Genomic DNA, 17,406 nt, shown 5'->3' with positions numbered 1-17,406 from the left:
GTAATAATAAGAATTTATAAGAAGTATACATATTCCAGTCAGACTGAGAATACAGTAATTGCAGTTTATGAAACAAGCACAAAATGTAATCATGTTGTCTAAGCAATGCACTATAAGAGATGGGAGGAAGAACCTAGTTTAAAGTTTCCTTGGTGTTGATCAAATGAAATATTGAATTATGCCACATTTCAAAAGTCTTTATCGCGGCCTCCCCGCATTTTGTCACTAATGTATTGAACAGTGCCATGTAAAATAAAATTCATTGATCTTAATGTAACGCTTTATTGATGTTCCAGATACAATGAGTGCATTTAAATGCTGTAGAAAGCCAGCCAGCTTGTAATGCACAAATGTAAATATTCTCATGCTCATGCTACATAACCAGCACAAAACATAACCAAATGGGCAATAGGATGTGGCTTGATTCTCTTTCGGGGCCTAGTTAGACTGGAAATAGTAATGGAGTTATACTGTACTACCATAACAACCTTTGATCATTGCCTATACGAAGTGAGAACAAATTCTTTGCCAGCATACAATTCCACTGTAGGGATCACACAGTAGTAATCTACCAAAATTTTATTTGGCAAAATGGATTGGGATGCAACAAATGGTAAAAAACTGTGTGAAAAACTGTGGCACCATTTATTGTTCATAGAATGTTGTAACCAAGTAAGCACTAGGTGCATACTATATTTATGGGCCTAGTTTTGTGCCATTTATTAAGCCTACAATATGCTTAACAAGTCCAATAGACATCTGAGACAATAAAAGTAGTAGGGATGCCACCTATCCAGTTTTGACCAGTGCAGCCCAGTCTTCAGCAAAATCGACAAGGCAATCGCCATGTCATAGCCTCACCCCTGTGAAGGCACGTCCCAGCCCCATGACACCCCACCCACAGACATTGCGTCCCTGCCCAGATCTATAGTCAAGGAAAGGTGGCAACCCTGAACATTAGGTGCTTTCACACTGGTGATACAGACTAGTACGGAAAAGTTCAGTTAAATAGCAAGGTCTATGAGTAAGAGAGAATGAAAAATGAAAGTGAATTGACCTTCTACACTGTAGTTCACATAGCATCTGGATGATTTCTGTTGTTATTCTATGCCCTTTCCTTACCTTTTCCGTCTCATAGTGGTTTCTTCGTTAAAGAGAAACAAACAATTTTATTGCCAAGTTATTATCAGGAAACATACATAAGGACATTTTGTATCAAGTGCCGGGGGCTAGAAGATTATATAAATTGTGAACAACTGTATATATATATATATATATATAGCATGGCCTGCTGTCTCAAACCCCATATGTTCCCTAAAGAATGAAAACAAAAATAGCAGTGGTACATTTATTAATCATTTGGGAAGTAGAATTAGTGAAAAAATTCTGAATGCACATCAAGGCAAATTAGCTTATACAGTAGATCAGTTTGCCCTTCAGATTTGAAATGACCCATAACAGCTTATAGTTAAAGCGGACCTGTCACCTTAAGAAATAATTTCAAATTGTTTTCTATAGTGTTTGGCAAGCAAAATAAACTTTACTTACACTATATCAATTATTTTAATCTTATTTTCTTCAGCCTTGGAATTCACAATTGCAGCAAGCAGGCTGGGAGCATTTTATGGACACTGTTATCAAAGCAGGCATTGCATCCTGCCAAAATCTTGTTTCTGTGCCAGTATGGGGGACCTAATGCCCATGTCCATGCACTGGTTACATAATTACATGGTGAGGAGGGAGGGGGAATGTGAGGGGTGCAGCAAAATCTAAGAAGTTCTGAATTGAAAGTGAAAGTAACTGTCTGCCCCACCTCTATGCCTAAGGCATAGAGGCGGGGCAGGCAATATATGATTGACAGCTGGGATTTTAAAATGCCTTTATAATGGCATATATAAATGCCTTTATGTATGGATGTGGTAATAAAAAAATATTTTGAGTTTCATGTTTAATTTGAAAAGGGCTTTTATTATACAGTTTTTTATGTCTGAGTGACAGGTGACAGGATTTTGTGAGTTTAGTTACCTACCAAACCTACTGAAATACATAATCAGTCAAACGAACTGCGTACTACACCAGTGCACACACGCAAGGATTTTTTATGAACCCTTTTATCTATCATAGGGTGACCAGATCACTTGAACATTTAGGAACGTGTCTAAAATAATCCAGCCTTGACACAAAGTACACAAAGCAAAGCCTTGATGTATTAGATGTAATTCTGGATTTTTAAAGGGGACCTGTCACCCAGACATGAAAAGCTGTATAATAAAAGTCCTTTTTAAATTAAACATGAAACCAAAATTCATTTTGATATTAACACATCCAAACCCATTATAAATGCATTTATAAATCCCAGCTGTCAATCATATACTGCCTGCCCCGCCTCTATGCCTTAGGCATAGAGGTGGGGCAGACAATTACTTAAACTTTCCATTCAGCACAAACTTTCACATTCTCCCTCCCTTCTCACCATCTAATTGTGTAGCCAGTGCATGGGCAAGGGCATCAGGGCCCCCATTCTGGCACATACACAAGATGTTGGGGTGATACAAAGCTCGCCTTAATAACAGTGTCCACAAAATAGAAGCTGCCTGTTTGCTGTGATTGTATATTCCCAAGACTCAAGGAAAGAAGATTTATATCATTTATATAGTATGTTAAGTTAATTTTGCTTAACAAACACAATAGAAAAGAAATTGGAATTATTTCTTAGGGTGACAGGTCCACTTTAAAAGACATAATTACAGAGAATAAAAAAAGGAATGAAATGAAACAAGGAATTTTGTATGGAATGGTTTGTGATATAAAAGACGTGCAGAGTATGCCTTGTAATTCTATATAACATTTGCGGAACAAATTATACAATATTGAATTGATGATTATTAAAAAGGCAGAATGAAAACAGATTTCTGTGTTTCTCATTTAACAGACATGGTCAGGGCTACTGTTATGTATTGACTATTATTGTAAGATCGTTAGATGGCGCTGTTACATGTTAACCTGCTATGTGTCTTCCTGTTTTGCTTTTGCATTGAAAACCCAGTGGGTAAGCATTAGTCTATAGGATAAACCCATGTAAATGGGACTTTTCTAAGAGCCTAAAGGAATTTGTTCCCAGAATCCTGTTATGACTTATTTGCATACGTATGAGGCGGTCTCCTCAACCCTTTTAGCTTGTTCGTGAATCCCTGTTTTGCTGGAAATTGCTCTCTATAGTATCTGACTGTCTATCCTTTCCTTTCTCTCAACTTGATGGCCGTTCAGCCATGTTCTTTTCTAAGTAAAGCCTGTTTCACTGCCAGCTACTGTGAGCCTCCTCTGGCCTAATACAGAGTCCAGAGCATAATAGTTACATAAAGCTATCCCTCACAATTTGGTAAAAAAAACTGTCTCTATACATGGAGGTTTAGAATGCCTTTCATCAGATTTGTACCTTAAAGTGGGGCAGCACATTACAGGCTGTGATACTGGATCAGAAAAAATAAAAAACAAAAGAAATGAAGTACTGTGGGTTATTATTGTTAAACAGATGTGAATTAGGGTTGCCACTTTTTCGAACTAGGCAGAGGGGCAGTCCTGTGAGGGTGTGGTCTGTGATGTAAATAAGTGATGCTGTGTCATTAAGGGGGGGGGGTTAATAACATCAAGGAGCAGATTTATGCCCTCAAGGATTTAGTAATTCCATCGAGCTAGGAGGGGAGAATGGGGTAAAACGGGGCAGATCAGAGGCAGGTAGGCAGGCAATTACATTGCCGGTAAATTTGTAATCCAATTTTTATTTTACCATCTATTTTACCAGCCAGGTGGCAACCGTAATGTAAACTGATGTGAGGTACTGACTATATGATATACTAAATAGCCTTTTCACACGCTTTCTGAGCCCTTGCACTATCATTCACTTTGTGGAACGTCTCACTAGAGAGAGTAAGACCTTTGAAAAGAGATGGACCGATAAGAGGTTTTTCATTTTTGGACCAGTACTTTCTGTAAACATTTTCATTTTTTTGGATCTCAAAATAGTTTAATGTGAAAGCAAGTGACTGGCAAATATGACAAGTTTTGCTGTGAAAGCAGACTCCAAATGCTGTACTAAACTTTTTATGAATATAATGGAGCAAATGTAATGTCTATGGGAATGTAATGGAGGATCAGTCATATTCACAGTACACACTATGCTAACTATATTACATGATCTCAATTTTGTAACAGGTTCTTCCAGTTTATTTTTAACAAATTGATTAAGGTGTGCTACACAATGGACAAACCGGCTAGTTGTAGCCCCAGGTGCAAGCTGAACCCTCAGCCAGGGTAAAACAATATCCAGGATAAAATGAAAAAACAGCAGCACTCCGGAAATGTTGTAGAAAAAAGTGACTTTACTCAAGTGCACACAGCAACGTTTCGGGCTTAAACCAGCCCTTTATCAAGCCTTCCAGTTTATTTTTAGATCCCATATATTAAGGATTAAGATTCCACTCAATGCTTCTCAGAAAAGCGTTCTGTAAACTTTGCAGCTGCACTAAACCAGGATACTGCTAGCAGATATCTGCAGTAAAGCAGACACACACGTCATAGCAACAATGCATTTGTTTTGCATCTTTTGCACTAGATAAACCATTATGAGTAAAATTCATAGTTTACCATAGTTAATTTAGTATAATGTGTCCTTGCTCTGATATCGCTAATTACAGAATCTTGAACTCAATAAAATATTTTTAAAAATCATCCCTTTTGAAAATAAAAACTTGAAATGTTCATCTGTGTCCTGCTTGTAAGTATTCTCTTGGTCAAGATGAAGGGACTGACAATATGAATAGAGATGCTGGTGATGAAAATATTCCATAAATATGTTGAAGTTAGAGCATTTCAACAACATTAATGGAAGCCAGCAATAATCAACATGCTTGCGTCTCCCTCTTACAAAGTATGTTTGCTCTTCTCTTACTTCTTTTCAAAGGAATAAAAGGAAAAATATTTTAACAAATAACAAATGTGGTAGATTATAAAAAGTACTTTCAAGATTCTGTAAGGCACAAATCATTGTAAAACAGCCATAAAAATGTAATATATTTATTTTTCCAGTAATAAGTTCCGGTTCACTAGCCCATGTTACCTATGAACAATTTATTGTTGCGTTATCGTAAATTCTACCTAAGTTAATGCTTATAACAGACCAACATATTTAAAATTCATTTCACAATTGTAACAAGCACAGTTAGTGGAGTGGTTGGAATGTGAAAGTACTGAATAAATACAAGATATTTAATTGATACAAAATGAAATGTAAAATGATTGCAGGCAACGTAGCGCTTTCTACAATGTTTTAGTTTCAGAGAGGCCTTCTAGTATTTATTATCTTGGCATGCATTCAAAGTTGAGTACACTGTTATAAATTGGTTTTTGGAGCACTAACCGTTTCCATGGCACATAGTGTCAGACTGGCCCACCAGGATACCAGGAAAACTCCTAGTGGGCCCAGGTGTCAGTGGGCCTTCCTGCCTTTAACCATTTAGCCTATTTCATGGCCATTACTTTTTTTTTTTGCTTGGAAACAGAGATTGACGAATAGATTATAGTATGTAAAGAAAATAGGCTAGTAGAACAAAGAGGTTAAATGAGAAGAGGAATAAAAATAGTTTGGAGAATTGGCCATGGCATCTCAGTCCGACACTGAATAAATCTTATTCAAAAAGGTGTTATTTTTGTATCAAAAGACAATGCCACATTTAAAGAAGAATGATGCAACCCTCCACTGGCTTTATGTATAATAACCAACCCTGTTTAGTTCAAGAGTGTCCAAACCGAAAGGCTGAATCCAAAATTAATATACTGCACTTGATAGAGATAAGTAAGCCTCAGAAGTCACAATAACAAACCACATTTATCGAGGCCCCATTTTTTCCCCTCTTATTTCCTGTTTCCTTTATTCTCCTATTTGCCAACACTTTGTTAGGGCACTGCATACGCAGATTTCCCACTTTCATTTAGTATACATGTCTGTGTCTGCACTCTGATTACCTGAAGGGACAGAAAGAGGAATGCAACATCAGCTGTTCTCTTAAGAAAATAAATTGTTTTGCTGCTTATGGTCACACTGAGAATTTTGAGGTATATAAGGAAAAAGTGTTACTGTTCTAAAATGCCCTTTCACACTACTTCCATACTGTATCTGTGCCAGTGTTGCACTCACCCTTAAGGAGGCCTTTCAAATGAGTAATTTATATTTGCAATGTAATAGTTGTCTAATAAAGATTATTATATGTGAAATGTAAATAATTCTTATGTATACAATTTTTTGCTCCACTTCTAACTTTTTTTGCACATATAGAACCATTAGACAGCACTTCTCTAGAGGCAGAGGTAGAAATGTCTTTATTGGGGAAATAGCAGAAAAGGTTGTATTGTACAGAATTAGAAGAGACTGATAAAATGGTGGAAAAGTAAAAAATACTGTATATATACAGATATAGAACCTGTTATCCAGAATGCTCGGGACCCGGGGCTTTACGGATAAGGGCTCTTTCCATAATTTAGATCGCCATTCCTTCAGTCTACTAAAATCATTTAAATATCATTTAAACCCAATAGGATTGTTTTGCCCCCAGTACTGTTTTATTATTACAGAGACAAAGAAAATCATTTTTTAAAAATTAGAATTATGTTCTTATAATGGAGTCTATGGGTCTTTCTGTAATTTGGAACTTTCTGGATAATGGGTTTCCAGATAACGGATCCCATACCTGTAATATAATTTATAGCCTAATACAATTTATTAGGCTATAAATTATTTAGCATATAAAATGATGTAATTTTCATATAGTATTTTCTTAGTTGTTTACAATTTGTGGCTTGCAATGGGAGTTAGTACCAAGGTTGCCACTCCAGTTTTCCTAGTAAGTATGATGTGGGGAGCTGTGACCCAGACATAATGTATCCTGGTAAATTTCAGTAGTATTCATTATATGCTGAACTCAAAAAACAAATACTATTGTATAAAAAGACAAATCTTTTTTCATACCAGTTTTTTTTTATTGACACATAACAGATACATTATTATTATTATTACTGTAGAGGAAATGGGGGGGAGGGATAATAGTTCACCCCCCAATATAATTAAAATGAGAAAAACAAAACAAGCTTGCAGTAGTCAGATTAACATGAGTGATATATCTGGATATGGCTCATGGTCTCAACTAAACTTTTGTGAAATGCATTGCCTTTCTGAATTGCCTTGTATGCCCCTATTCTGCAATAACAGCTTTTCATGATCATTTTCTTGACCCATTCTTTGGGGCAATAATTTATTTTCCGCCTATAGCAATGTCCAACTGAATAGCAGCATTTCATTTTCTATAGCTGAGTGCTTGGTTAGACTCAAAGCTGGCAGGTCAATTGTATTTGGCTGCCTTTCATTTTATAGAAAAACTGTACATAGCCGTGTCAGAGTCGAAAAGGGAGGGTTCCATAATATTCTCAAACAAATTAGAAAGTTTCCTCCACATTTGTGCTTGTGTGCCTTGGAGTGGCATTTCTGCCCATCACATTTCCACCAGTGATACTGAAGGGATTTATATTCTTTATAGAAAGTGTGATAAGATCTATTAAATAATACAAAGAAAAATCATGTAAAATGTAGTTGGAAATGTAATAGTACACAACAGTATCACACAAATGCAATCAGATGTGGCAACAGTTATTCTTTATTAACAGTAAACATGTATCAAATCTCCCCCGCACCCCAATACTTTAGACCAAATTTGGATGTGGTAGGGTGGCATGCTGCCCCTTAAATTTGCCTGCCCTAGGCCCAGGCCTTTGTGGCCTTTCCACAAACCATTGTTGATTTAGGATGGGTGCGGGTCGGACTGGGGAAGTATACTCTTCCTCTGCTAACAAAGTTTCTTGGAACCTAAGGCGCATGCAGCACAGAGCAGAAAGATGCAGGTACTGGTTGGGAGCAGGTCCTTCAATGGCAACATCCTCTAGGCTCAGTTACATAAGGTTCTGTGGATTAGGCTTGCTTGCAAGTTTTTCCTGACTAGTTTATTCTGACAAGAAAAGGCCAAAGATTTGCTCACGCTCCATTTGATCTATTTAATATTGTTCATGCATATAATATTTTCCAACCAACCAGTACTTCATGGTACATGTCTCATTTTTTTAATTGGCAATTGGGCTGTATAGTAAGATGGTTTTGAAAACCAGCCCTTGACTTGATATGCATTCTTAGATACCTGGGCTGTATGATCAAAACTACCTGACCAAATCTGGGCATCTGTGGCAAACCCGGTGGCACAAACTTTTATTTTTACTGTTTTGCACTATATTGAGGTCAGTGGTGTGTTCGGAAAATATTTTTTGTAATCGTATAGCCATTGGCACTGTTTTTTATATGTATATAAAAGTAAGAGTATAACAAGCTGGGTTTGTTAATGCACTACAAAAAAGACTGCTGCTAAGATCATGTCTAGCACAAATTTGCTATGTATTTACTTATGCTACTTACAGCATCCCTGTAGGAAATATTAAAGGTGTGTTGGCAAGACAAATTAAAAATTATATATTTATGTTTGGTTCTAAGTTAGTTTAGTCCCTATGAGTCCTCATTAAATATTCCAAAAAGGGATGTAAAATGCTCCACATTTTCGTGCGTGGATATACCTGATCCCTGACGCATCTTGTATAACAAGATTCTTTTATGTTCATTTTTGGGGAATAAAGACAGAATGAAGCAATATTTTGGGCCAACCAGAAAAGATGAAAGGGCCAGTTGGAGGCATGAAGTATTTGTTTTTCATTTTAGAAAAATAAAAAACTCGATTACCATGCATAAATAGCCTTGAATGTCTAAAGTAGGCATACATTATTGTGGTCTGCCCAAGCAAAGTGTTGTCATGTGTTTAAAGGATTTCATAATTTTGCATGGCAAACATTCACTGTAAAGTCAGGACAGTCATGTTACAATCGCTGTAAAATCAAAAAGAAAATATTGAAAATAAATATGAAAAAGATAAAAACTCTGGATTCATGCTGCCTTCTATATTAAACTTATTCAGCCACTCTAAGCAGGGACTGTATCTACTGATGCAGGTTTTGACAAATACAATGGTGTTGGGAAAGAATGAATGCCTGTGGAGCTGTTCCTTTGTCCAAAGGAACTGGACAAAGAGAATTAGTGAATGCAAACAGGTAACACAGGGCAGCGGTAAAGTAAATTTTGTATCAGAAAAATAAGGCCATCTATTACCTCCTATAGGGATCACCAGCTGACTCTCAAATTAACAAGTAATGCATGTACTTTTTCACATGGGTATAGAAAAGTCTTAATTTCCAATATTTAAAATTATAGTCACATAAGGTTCCCATTCACATTAACAGATATTCACAAAGATGTTTGTTGGAGGCCCTCTACTCATGGGTGGCTGTTCTAGCAGATATTTGGACTCTGCCTTTGCTGCAATTGGGGCCCTACAGCTATAGGCCTCCTATTGCCATGTTTTGGAAACTTGCAGTCCTGCACTGCCAGCTACTGGCCATCTCCCAGCTTAATACAGCCAGACTGTTCCCCTAAGAGAGTTTTTGTCCAATGTGCTGCCTCCATTTTGTCTGCATTATAAATTGATAAGTGCAAATGGCTCCTAGTGCCCCCTACAGATGAAAATTAAATGCAAACAATCACTAAAAAACAAAATGCAAAAGGTGCAGGACAGTTGCCTGCCTCTGTTAGCTAGGAGACTGCCAGAGTTATGGGGTGGTAAAGGTGCCCATTATCCCACTATATACGCAAATAAGTTGTATAGTAACTGGAAAGGATCTTGCGGGTTAGTGGTAAGCAAACCCTTTACCCCCTACTTAATCTGAAAGTGTCTGCTAAATCTTTGCTAATTCCAGTTAAGGTAAAACTAAGTGAATGTTGGGTGCATAAGAGGCCAGGTGATCATGGGATAAGAATCACAAATATAAATGATACCACCTAAAATACCCATACAAGTTCTACAACCGGATAAAGCATGAAGCACCATGCCTTAGTATTTATATGGTTTGTTGCTGTTTTGGTAACATGTGGAATGTAGAGGTGCAAGTCAAAATTGTATATGTGAGCCAAACATCTTGCATAAATGGCAAACCCTTAATTTAAATCAGCTCTGCAACATATATGGCATTACCATTCTACAGAAGTCAACACAGGGTGAAGAATAAACAAACTTAAGGAGTCCATTGAGATTGTCATAACCTTGTTATGCTTTGTTATGCTTTCCAGCTGTTATATATCCCCAAAACCATGTTAGCACTTTCTTTATAGAAAGTTCAAAAGGTTCCTTGTAAGTGACTGAATGGGTTATTGGTTAAAAGGTCAATTTGTACTAGAAAAACAGGTTGCTGAGAGGGTTTGGTGGGGTAACAAAAAAAACCTGCCAGTAACGTAGGTAGAGAAAATGGTGCCAAAGGTTCTGAAGCCTAAAACTTCTCCTTTGCAGAACTAATTCCATTAAAGGGCCATTCTATTCTTAGTTATTTTTCCATTATGGAATGGCCAAATGGAAATATTAAAATCTAAAACTGTATTTATATTTCCGTGAAAATATTATTGGCTCAGTCTTGTCTAGTAAGTGTCTTACTGTCAGGCTTCCATAAACCTATGCCAGCATATATATTCATTGTTAACAGCAGTATCTCCTGGATTGTAAGGTTATAGCACTCTATGCACTACAGATCAACAGATAGCCTTTAAAAGAATAGTTCACCTTTATATTAGCTTTACAGTGCAGGTATGGGACTGTATATTGTACAATGCTCTATTCTTAGCAACTTTGTAGTTATTTTAATAGTTTTTAAATTATTTCTGGATGAATGAATCCATATTGGTGCCCAAACAATCCCATTGGGTTTATTTTATATTTATTTATTTTTTAAAGCAGGCACAAAGAATGGCAAAATTACAAGATGCTTTATTCCGAAAACCCCAATCATTCCACATACCCAATAATCCCATACCTGTAAAATATATTTTATGATTAACAATGCCCTGCATGTGAATTATATCTACACCATGCTTTAGTTACATAGACATGGTCTTAAAATGTTTGATATGCAGCAACATAGCAAACTGTACTTGCCAGTCTGCAGATGCAGAATTCCTTTTGAAACAGAGCCATGAAATAAAAAAAAGTGTTTCTCCTCCAGTCATTTCTTTAGTGCAACTGTCCAACTTTTCCTCCCTTGATCTTACACTTGGGGCCCTATTGTTTTGCTGTAAAATAGCTTTTGCATGTGTTCACATTTGTCATCTTTTTGAAAAACTGAATTTAATGTGGATTCATTACTTACGTGCACTTTCCATCACAAGATTTTATCTAAAATGTCTGTATTGGAAAGTCCCATTTAGTACTGCAAAAATGTCACCCAATTTTGAACTCTGGGGTGCAGAATTTGGGATTAATATATCACAGAAAAAAACAGCAATCCCTTTTCACATGTTTATGTGTTTCCTCACACTGGCCACTCACCAATAAGGAACTGCAAGGGAACCCTTTTAACTTAAGAAGGCAAAACCTTCCCCCTCCAATAAGTATAGTAGAACTATACAAACAAGAAATAAAAGTGATAAACCTTCTGTATTGTACAGGTATAAATAATAAAAGACAAGAATAACTGGATCTCTAAAATTCACCTAGTGCTCAATAACAGTGTCTTTCACCCCCTGCTTTACACTAAGGGGCTGATTTACTAAGACACGATTTCGAATCCGAATTGGAAAAATTCCGATTGGAAACGAACATTTTGCGAATTTTTCGTATTTTTTGCGATTTTTTCGGCGTCTTTATGATTTTTGCGTAAAAACGCGATTTTTTGCAGCGTCTTTACGATTTTTGCGTAAAAACGCAAATTTTTCGGCGTCTTTGCGATTTTTGCGTAAAAACGCGAGTTTTTCGTAGCCATTACGAAAGTTGCGCAAAGTCGCGATTTTTTCGTAGCGTTAACACTTGCGCGCAAAGTCGCGCCTTTTTCGTAGCGTTAAAACTTAAAAGGCGCGATGTTTCGCGCAAGTTTTAACGCTACGAAAAAATCGCGACTTTGCGCAACTTTCGTAATGGCTACGAAAAACTCGCGTTTTTACGCAAAAATCGTAAAGACGCCGAAAAACTCAAGTTTTTACGCAAAAATCGTAAAGACGCCGAAAAACTCGCGTTTTTACGCAAAAATCGTAAAGACGACGAAAAAAAATCGCAAAATTACCGATCATTACGAAAAAAACGCAATCGGACGCATTCGGCCAGTTCGTGGGTTAGTAAATGTGCCCCTAAGCTTACCATTTGTCCCCTTTTCAGGGGGACAGGCTGTTTCAAAACCCCTTGCCCCGTAAAAAATTGCCCCGTTTATTTGCAATAAACTTTAAAAATCCCTGTGTAACACTAGCAGCATCCCAGTGTAAAAACAAACCTCACTGGACCCGTAAAATGCCGTTCAAGTGTGTTCCTTCTCTCCCATTGGCTAAATTTTGGCGCCAAGCAGAATAGGGCTGGGTGGAGATATATATAGTTGTGTGTCCCCTAAATGCACAGTTGCCCAGCTGATGGAGAGGAGGGTGGTTGTCGTGCAGCCAGGCAGGTGAGCATATGAGGGCAAGGCAAATTGGATTCGAATGTTGGATTCAAAACAATCACAGGACATACTTTGTGTTAAGTATTATGACTTTGTTCAGAGGAATCTTTTTTTTTTTTTTATGTGTACAGGGCTAAGCCTAAATGGTATATACAAATTTTATTCTGTTTTGGTCTACCTCCGCAGCAAAAACTGTGCATTTAAAATGTTTTCTAAGTATCTTCTTCTTTAAGCATTTGAATTTTTATCCAGGCTCCACCTCTCCAGGACCATATCCAGGCAGCTGCATAACTTGTTTATTTAAACTCTTTTCTGATTCTGAGTATCCAGTTCAGTTTCTTTAAGTATTTAAAATGTGAATATTTATCCAGGCTCCACCTCTCCAGGACCATATCCAGGCAGCTGCATAACTTGTTTATTTAAACTCTTTTCTGATTCTGAGTATCTTCAAGTTTAGACTCAGTGTTTAAAATGTAAATACCCAGGCTCCAGGGCCAGGAAGCTGAAATTTTTGTATTTAAACTGTTTTCTGATTCTGAGGATCTTCAAGTTCAGACTCAATGTTTAAAATGTAAATACCCAGGCTCCAGGGCCAGGAAGCTGAAACTTGTATATTTAAACTGTTTTCTGATTCTGAGGATCTTCAAGTTAAGTCTAAGTATTTAAAATGTGAATAATTACCCAGGCTCCAGGACCAGGAAGCTGCAAACTTGTGTATTTAAACTCTTTTCTGATTCTGTATCTTCAGGTTCATTTAAAATGTGAAATTGTATCGGAGAATCCTGTGTTTTCATTTTTTTTTGCAGCTATTGCAAAAGTTAGTGAATAAAAATTGGCATTGGCAAAAAGGCATTACTTTAATTGAATGGACTCGTATTTTATTTATATTGATGTATCCCAGCTACCTAACTTTATTTTTTCATTATTCAGTGCCTTTCTTAACATACTAAGTTATAGAACACTCACAGGTGACAGGTAAAGCATTTTTTAAGTTGAAGCATGTAAGAATATAGGGGTGTGTACAGGGAAATGGGGAGTGGTGTGTGGAATGTGGCTAAAAAGTGGGTGTGGTCAAATTATATATATATATATATATATATATAAAAACGAAGCATTCATTGGAAAGGCACTCACAATAAGGAAAAACTGTTGCCTGGGTGCAGTCCTCATCAGTATGTACAGAAACCTCAAACAGAAGGGCTGCTCCACACAGGATTTAAGAAAAATAACAAAATTTATTTGCAGATTATAACAAAGACTGACGGTAACCCACCCTTTTTCAAAGTTACAAAACAATTAGTGGAACAAAACTAAATACAACCAGTGGCGGGAAACTACAAACAATGACGTGGAAGTGACATGAAAGGTGGACGGACATAAGTGAAAACAAGAAATAAAAATGAAACTAAAAATAATGCAACATAAAGATCAAAATGAAAGTATCAATAAATCCTAAATGACGGTACAAAAAAGTATAAAACCATTGGAAAATATTGTATCATAACTGGGCAAAATATAGAAGTATATAGCACTGTATGTCATGCGTGCAACTTTATCTGTGTCAAAGGTATGAACATTAATTTATGATAATGTGGGGAAGAGTCCAGATCATAAATCTTATATTTCTTCAGGGAAATAGGGCAACAATGATACCAGCGGTGCTTATAGTGATCCCCATCTGTATGTCATTGTAACCACGGAAGCTTATGCATAGTAACGCTGGAGTAAGAGAGCTGTGGTCATCTAATTAAACCAACCCAAAATTAAAAATAAAAATAGAAATAAAGAAGAGCTGCTGCTGACCCCTATGCGGCGGGCTCTGCGCTCAAATAGCTCTGGAAGTACCCTTCCACCCAGCAATGTTGCCTCAGCGTAGGGCCACGGAGTAGACATAGGAGACAGGCAAGAGCAAACCCTGATCCCTAGTCACCCGGAGGACTCTCAAGATAGGGATTATCAACCTGAGGACTGAGGTATCTATTCAGACTGTTTACAAAGGGGTACCAAGCTGAACAGGTGCATGTACCCTGCCCAGACTCCCAAAAGAGGTGGGATAAACCGGTGTGCATCTTCTCTTGTTGTCCTCGGAGTACTACTATCATTTAACATCTATATCTGCATGTATTGTGAGTATAACCCTGCCATATCCATTTGTCTCTGACAATAAACTTGCACTATAGTTCAACTGCAAGAACTTTCTGGCATCCATCTTTGCTAAAACTGCACTACACACAGCTACAGTGAGTTGTAGTTCTACTACACCCTTGCTCCGCATTGTCTCTTCCATATAGCGAAGGCCCATCCTGTCTAAACCACACTAGCCTGGGTTTTAACTATTTTATAGCCAAATAGGGGTTACATACACTTCACAAAACCGCTTGTTGCGTGCAAGTATGTATAAGTGCTGTAAATGTATGAAACCTGAACCTGCAGAAATGTATGTGAGTGTGTATAAATTAAGGTATTTGTTAGTATTAAAAGTGTGTCTGTTTGTGAGTGTGTATGTGAAACACGGCAGGCAGGCAAGGCAGGAGGGCTGCAGCAGCACGTGGAAGTTGGAATTGATGCTCAGGATCTGGAGGAAGTGATGGCAAGGGGCCACAGGAAGTACATCTTCCACATGTCTGCTGCTGCCTAGGGCCACTGCATGATTATGCCCAAGGACCCACTTGTTCCCTGATTATGCCCATGGCCTAGGGTCTGTGTGGCACCTAGAGAATTTGATCCACAGAAAGTTCTGCAGCACTTAAAGGGTTAAAGTTCAACAAGCTGGACTTGCAAAAAAAAAAAAAAAAACTAGTGGTCAATAGGAGCAAGGAGTCGATAGGAAAGGAAACACTATATCATGTAGTGATAATAACTGTATAAGGCATTGTTTATGAGTGCCAAGAAGCTAATTTTAGGTGCAGAGACTTATAGTTCTGTGGTAGTTTAAACACCAGAGACCAAATGCCTCTATAACAGAATGAGTGGTCCACATCATATCATCACTTATTGCTGTTAACATGCTCTGTTGGAGAAGTACCTAGTGTTTAAACTATTGTAGAACTATAATTCTCTGTACCAAAAATAGTTTGGGCACTTTTATGGAGTATACTTTCATTATAATTGTAATATAGTTTATATATTTTATTTTTCTACAATTAAGATAAGTACTACACTAAAGTTCTCTTTCCTATCTTATCCTTGTTCCTACACACACATTTCCTGCTCTTTATCCCCTCTTCCAGAAAGGCAAGTGGAAAGCCAGCAGCATCTGTAGCAAAGAAAGATTATAAGCCTCCTGTACAGCACACCTAACTCCTACTCTCCCCCTACCCGCAGGGAGATGCAGAAAATCAGTAGCTCAGAGGTGTTGCTTGTACAGGGGGGCGGGTTTGATAAAACAGCAACAAGGAATAAACGGAAGTGGGGGGCGGAGTTCAAGAGCAGGAGTTATTAGTGCATTGGCAGACTTGAGAAAGAAGACTTAAAAGTAACTTTACTACTGACTGACTTTACACATCTCATTCTAGAGAGAAGGGGGGTCAAAGGGGAGAGAGCAGGAGATTCTTGTGCTGGCAGAAAAGGAAGAAGGAAGGTTGTGAAGAGGGAGAGTTAGATTGATAGCCCAACAGCCAATGAGGTAGAGGGCTGGCCAGAAGCTGGGTAGGAGAGGTGCAGCTGCAAGGGGGAACTGTATAACAACTCATATATCTTGAAAACTATTTAGAATTTGTAATACATTATATTTGGATAATTTAATCACTTGTTGTCATGATTTATTTCAGAGATTATTCATTTCATGGTAGTTCCCCATTAAAGTTTGTCCCGGTATAACTATGCAGGTGTTGGCTGAAGGGAGGTTCAAAGTTCATCATCCAGCCAATCGGATTTCTGCAAAGCTGTACAGGACCTAAGCTGTTCAGATCCTTGCAGGCAGAAGATAACTGAGCTTTGATGAACCTGAGGAGAAAGGAAACAGAAAACAGGAGATAATGGCACCACCTCCTCCTGCTCCTTCCCCCCTCTCAAGATAAGCCAAGTAAGACAGCACAGGTTATTTTCTCATCCCGTTTTTTTTTCTTTTTTTTATTGAAACTGTCAGACTGGTTTGGGGAGGCTGAGCCTTAATGAAAATCTGCCTATGATTGGGAATATCTGAGCAGCGACATGAGCGTTACTATTTTCTTGCATGACAGAAGGATAGCTTATAAGCAACGCTTACTTATACTCATTTAACATAGAGGGATTCGTCAGGACGACATAATACAACTGTTTCATGTTCAACATAGATGTTTTGGATATTAACTGTTTGTACAAGTCAGTTTTGGTGCCTTTATATCTGTAAAGATTTTTTTTATCCTAGAAGTGGTGGGAAATTCATGGCAACAATATTGTATACTTAGCCATCCGGTTGCAATTTGTATACAGAGAGACCTGAAATAACCACAATACGTGTGACGTTGGATCAAAAAGGCCACAGTGTTTATTAACATTCAATAAAGTTAACATTGTTAAATGACAAGTTGATAAATCCTACTTAATATAAACCACCTTAATAAACTTAATCCTCCTTTCTTGGCAAGTGGCCCATGGAACCGCAAAGTTTTTCCCCCGCAACGCCCCAAACTTTCTGACCAACCAAAAGCTACTCGCCAGACACCACCACACCGACTCGGCGAGTGCCCACCACCTGGCTTGCTGAAACCAATGTGCCCCCCGGTGTGAAACCATTGCCCCGGGGGCCCGAAGTATATATATATATATCTCCCTTAAGTTCCAATCCTATGCAAAAACCTCCAGTCTGCAATCACCTGT

General features: G+C 37.7%; 1 protein-coding gene across 1 annotated transcript in view; it reads left to right on the top strand.

Moving 5' to 3' along the window:
- Positions 1-17,110, top strand: part of il15 (interleukin 15) — a 51,376-nt gene extending 34,266 nt beyond the window's left edge. The window contains exon 7 of the mRNA XM_031895808.1: positions 16,434-17,110. Coding sequence (XP_031751668.1) covers positions 16,434-16,505 — 72 coding nt within the window. The 3' untranslated portion in view covers positions 16,506-17,110. The remainder of the gene's footprint in view (positions 1-16,433) is intronic.
- The last annotated feature ends 296 nt before the right edge of the window (positions 17,111-17,406 follow it).

This window comes from Xenopus tropicalis, chromosome 1 (assembly GCF_000004195.4).
Source record: "Xenopus tropicalis strain Nigerian chromosome 1, UCB_Xtro_10.0, whole genome shotgun sequence".
Taxonomy (NCBI): Eukaryota; Metazoa; Chordata; class Amphibia; order Anura; family Pipidae; genus Xenopus; species Xenopus tropicalis.
The sequence above is the reverse complement of the archived record's forward strand: the minus strand, read 5'-3'. Positions and strand labels throughout refer to the sequence as shown.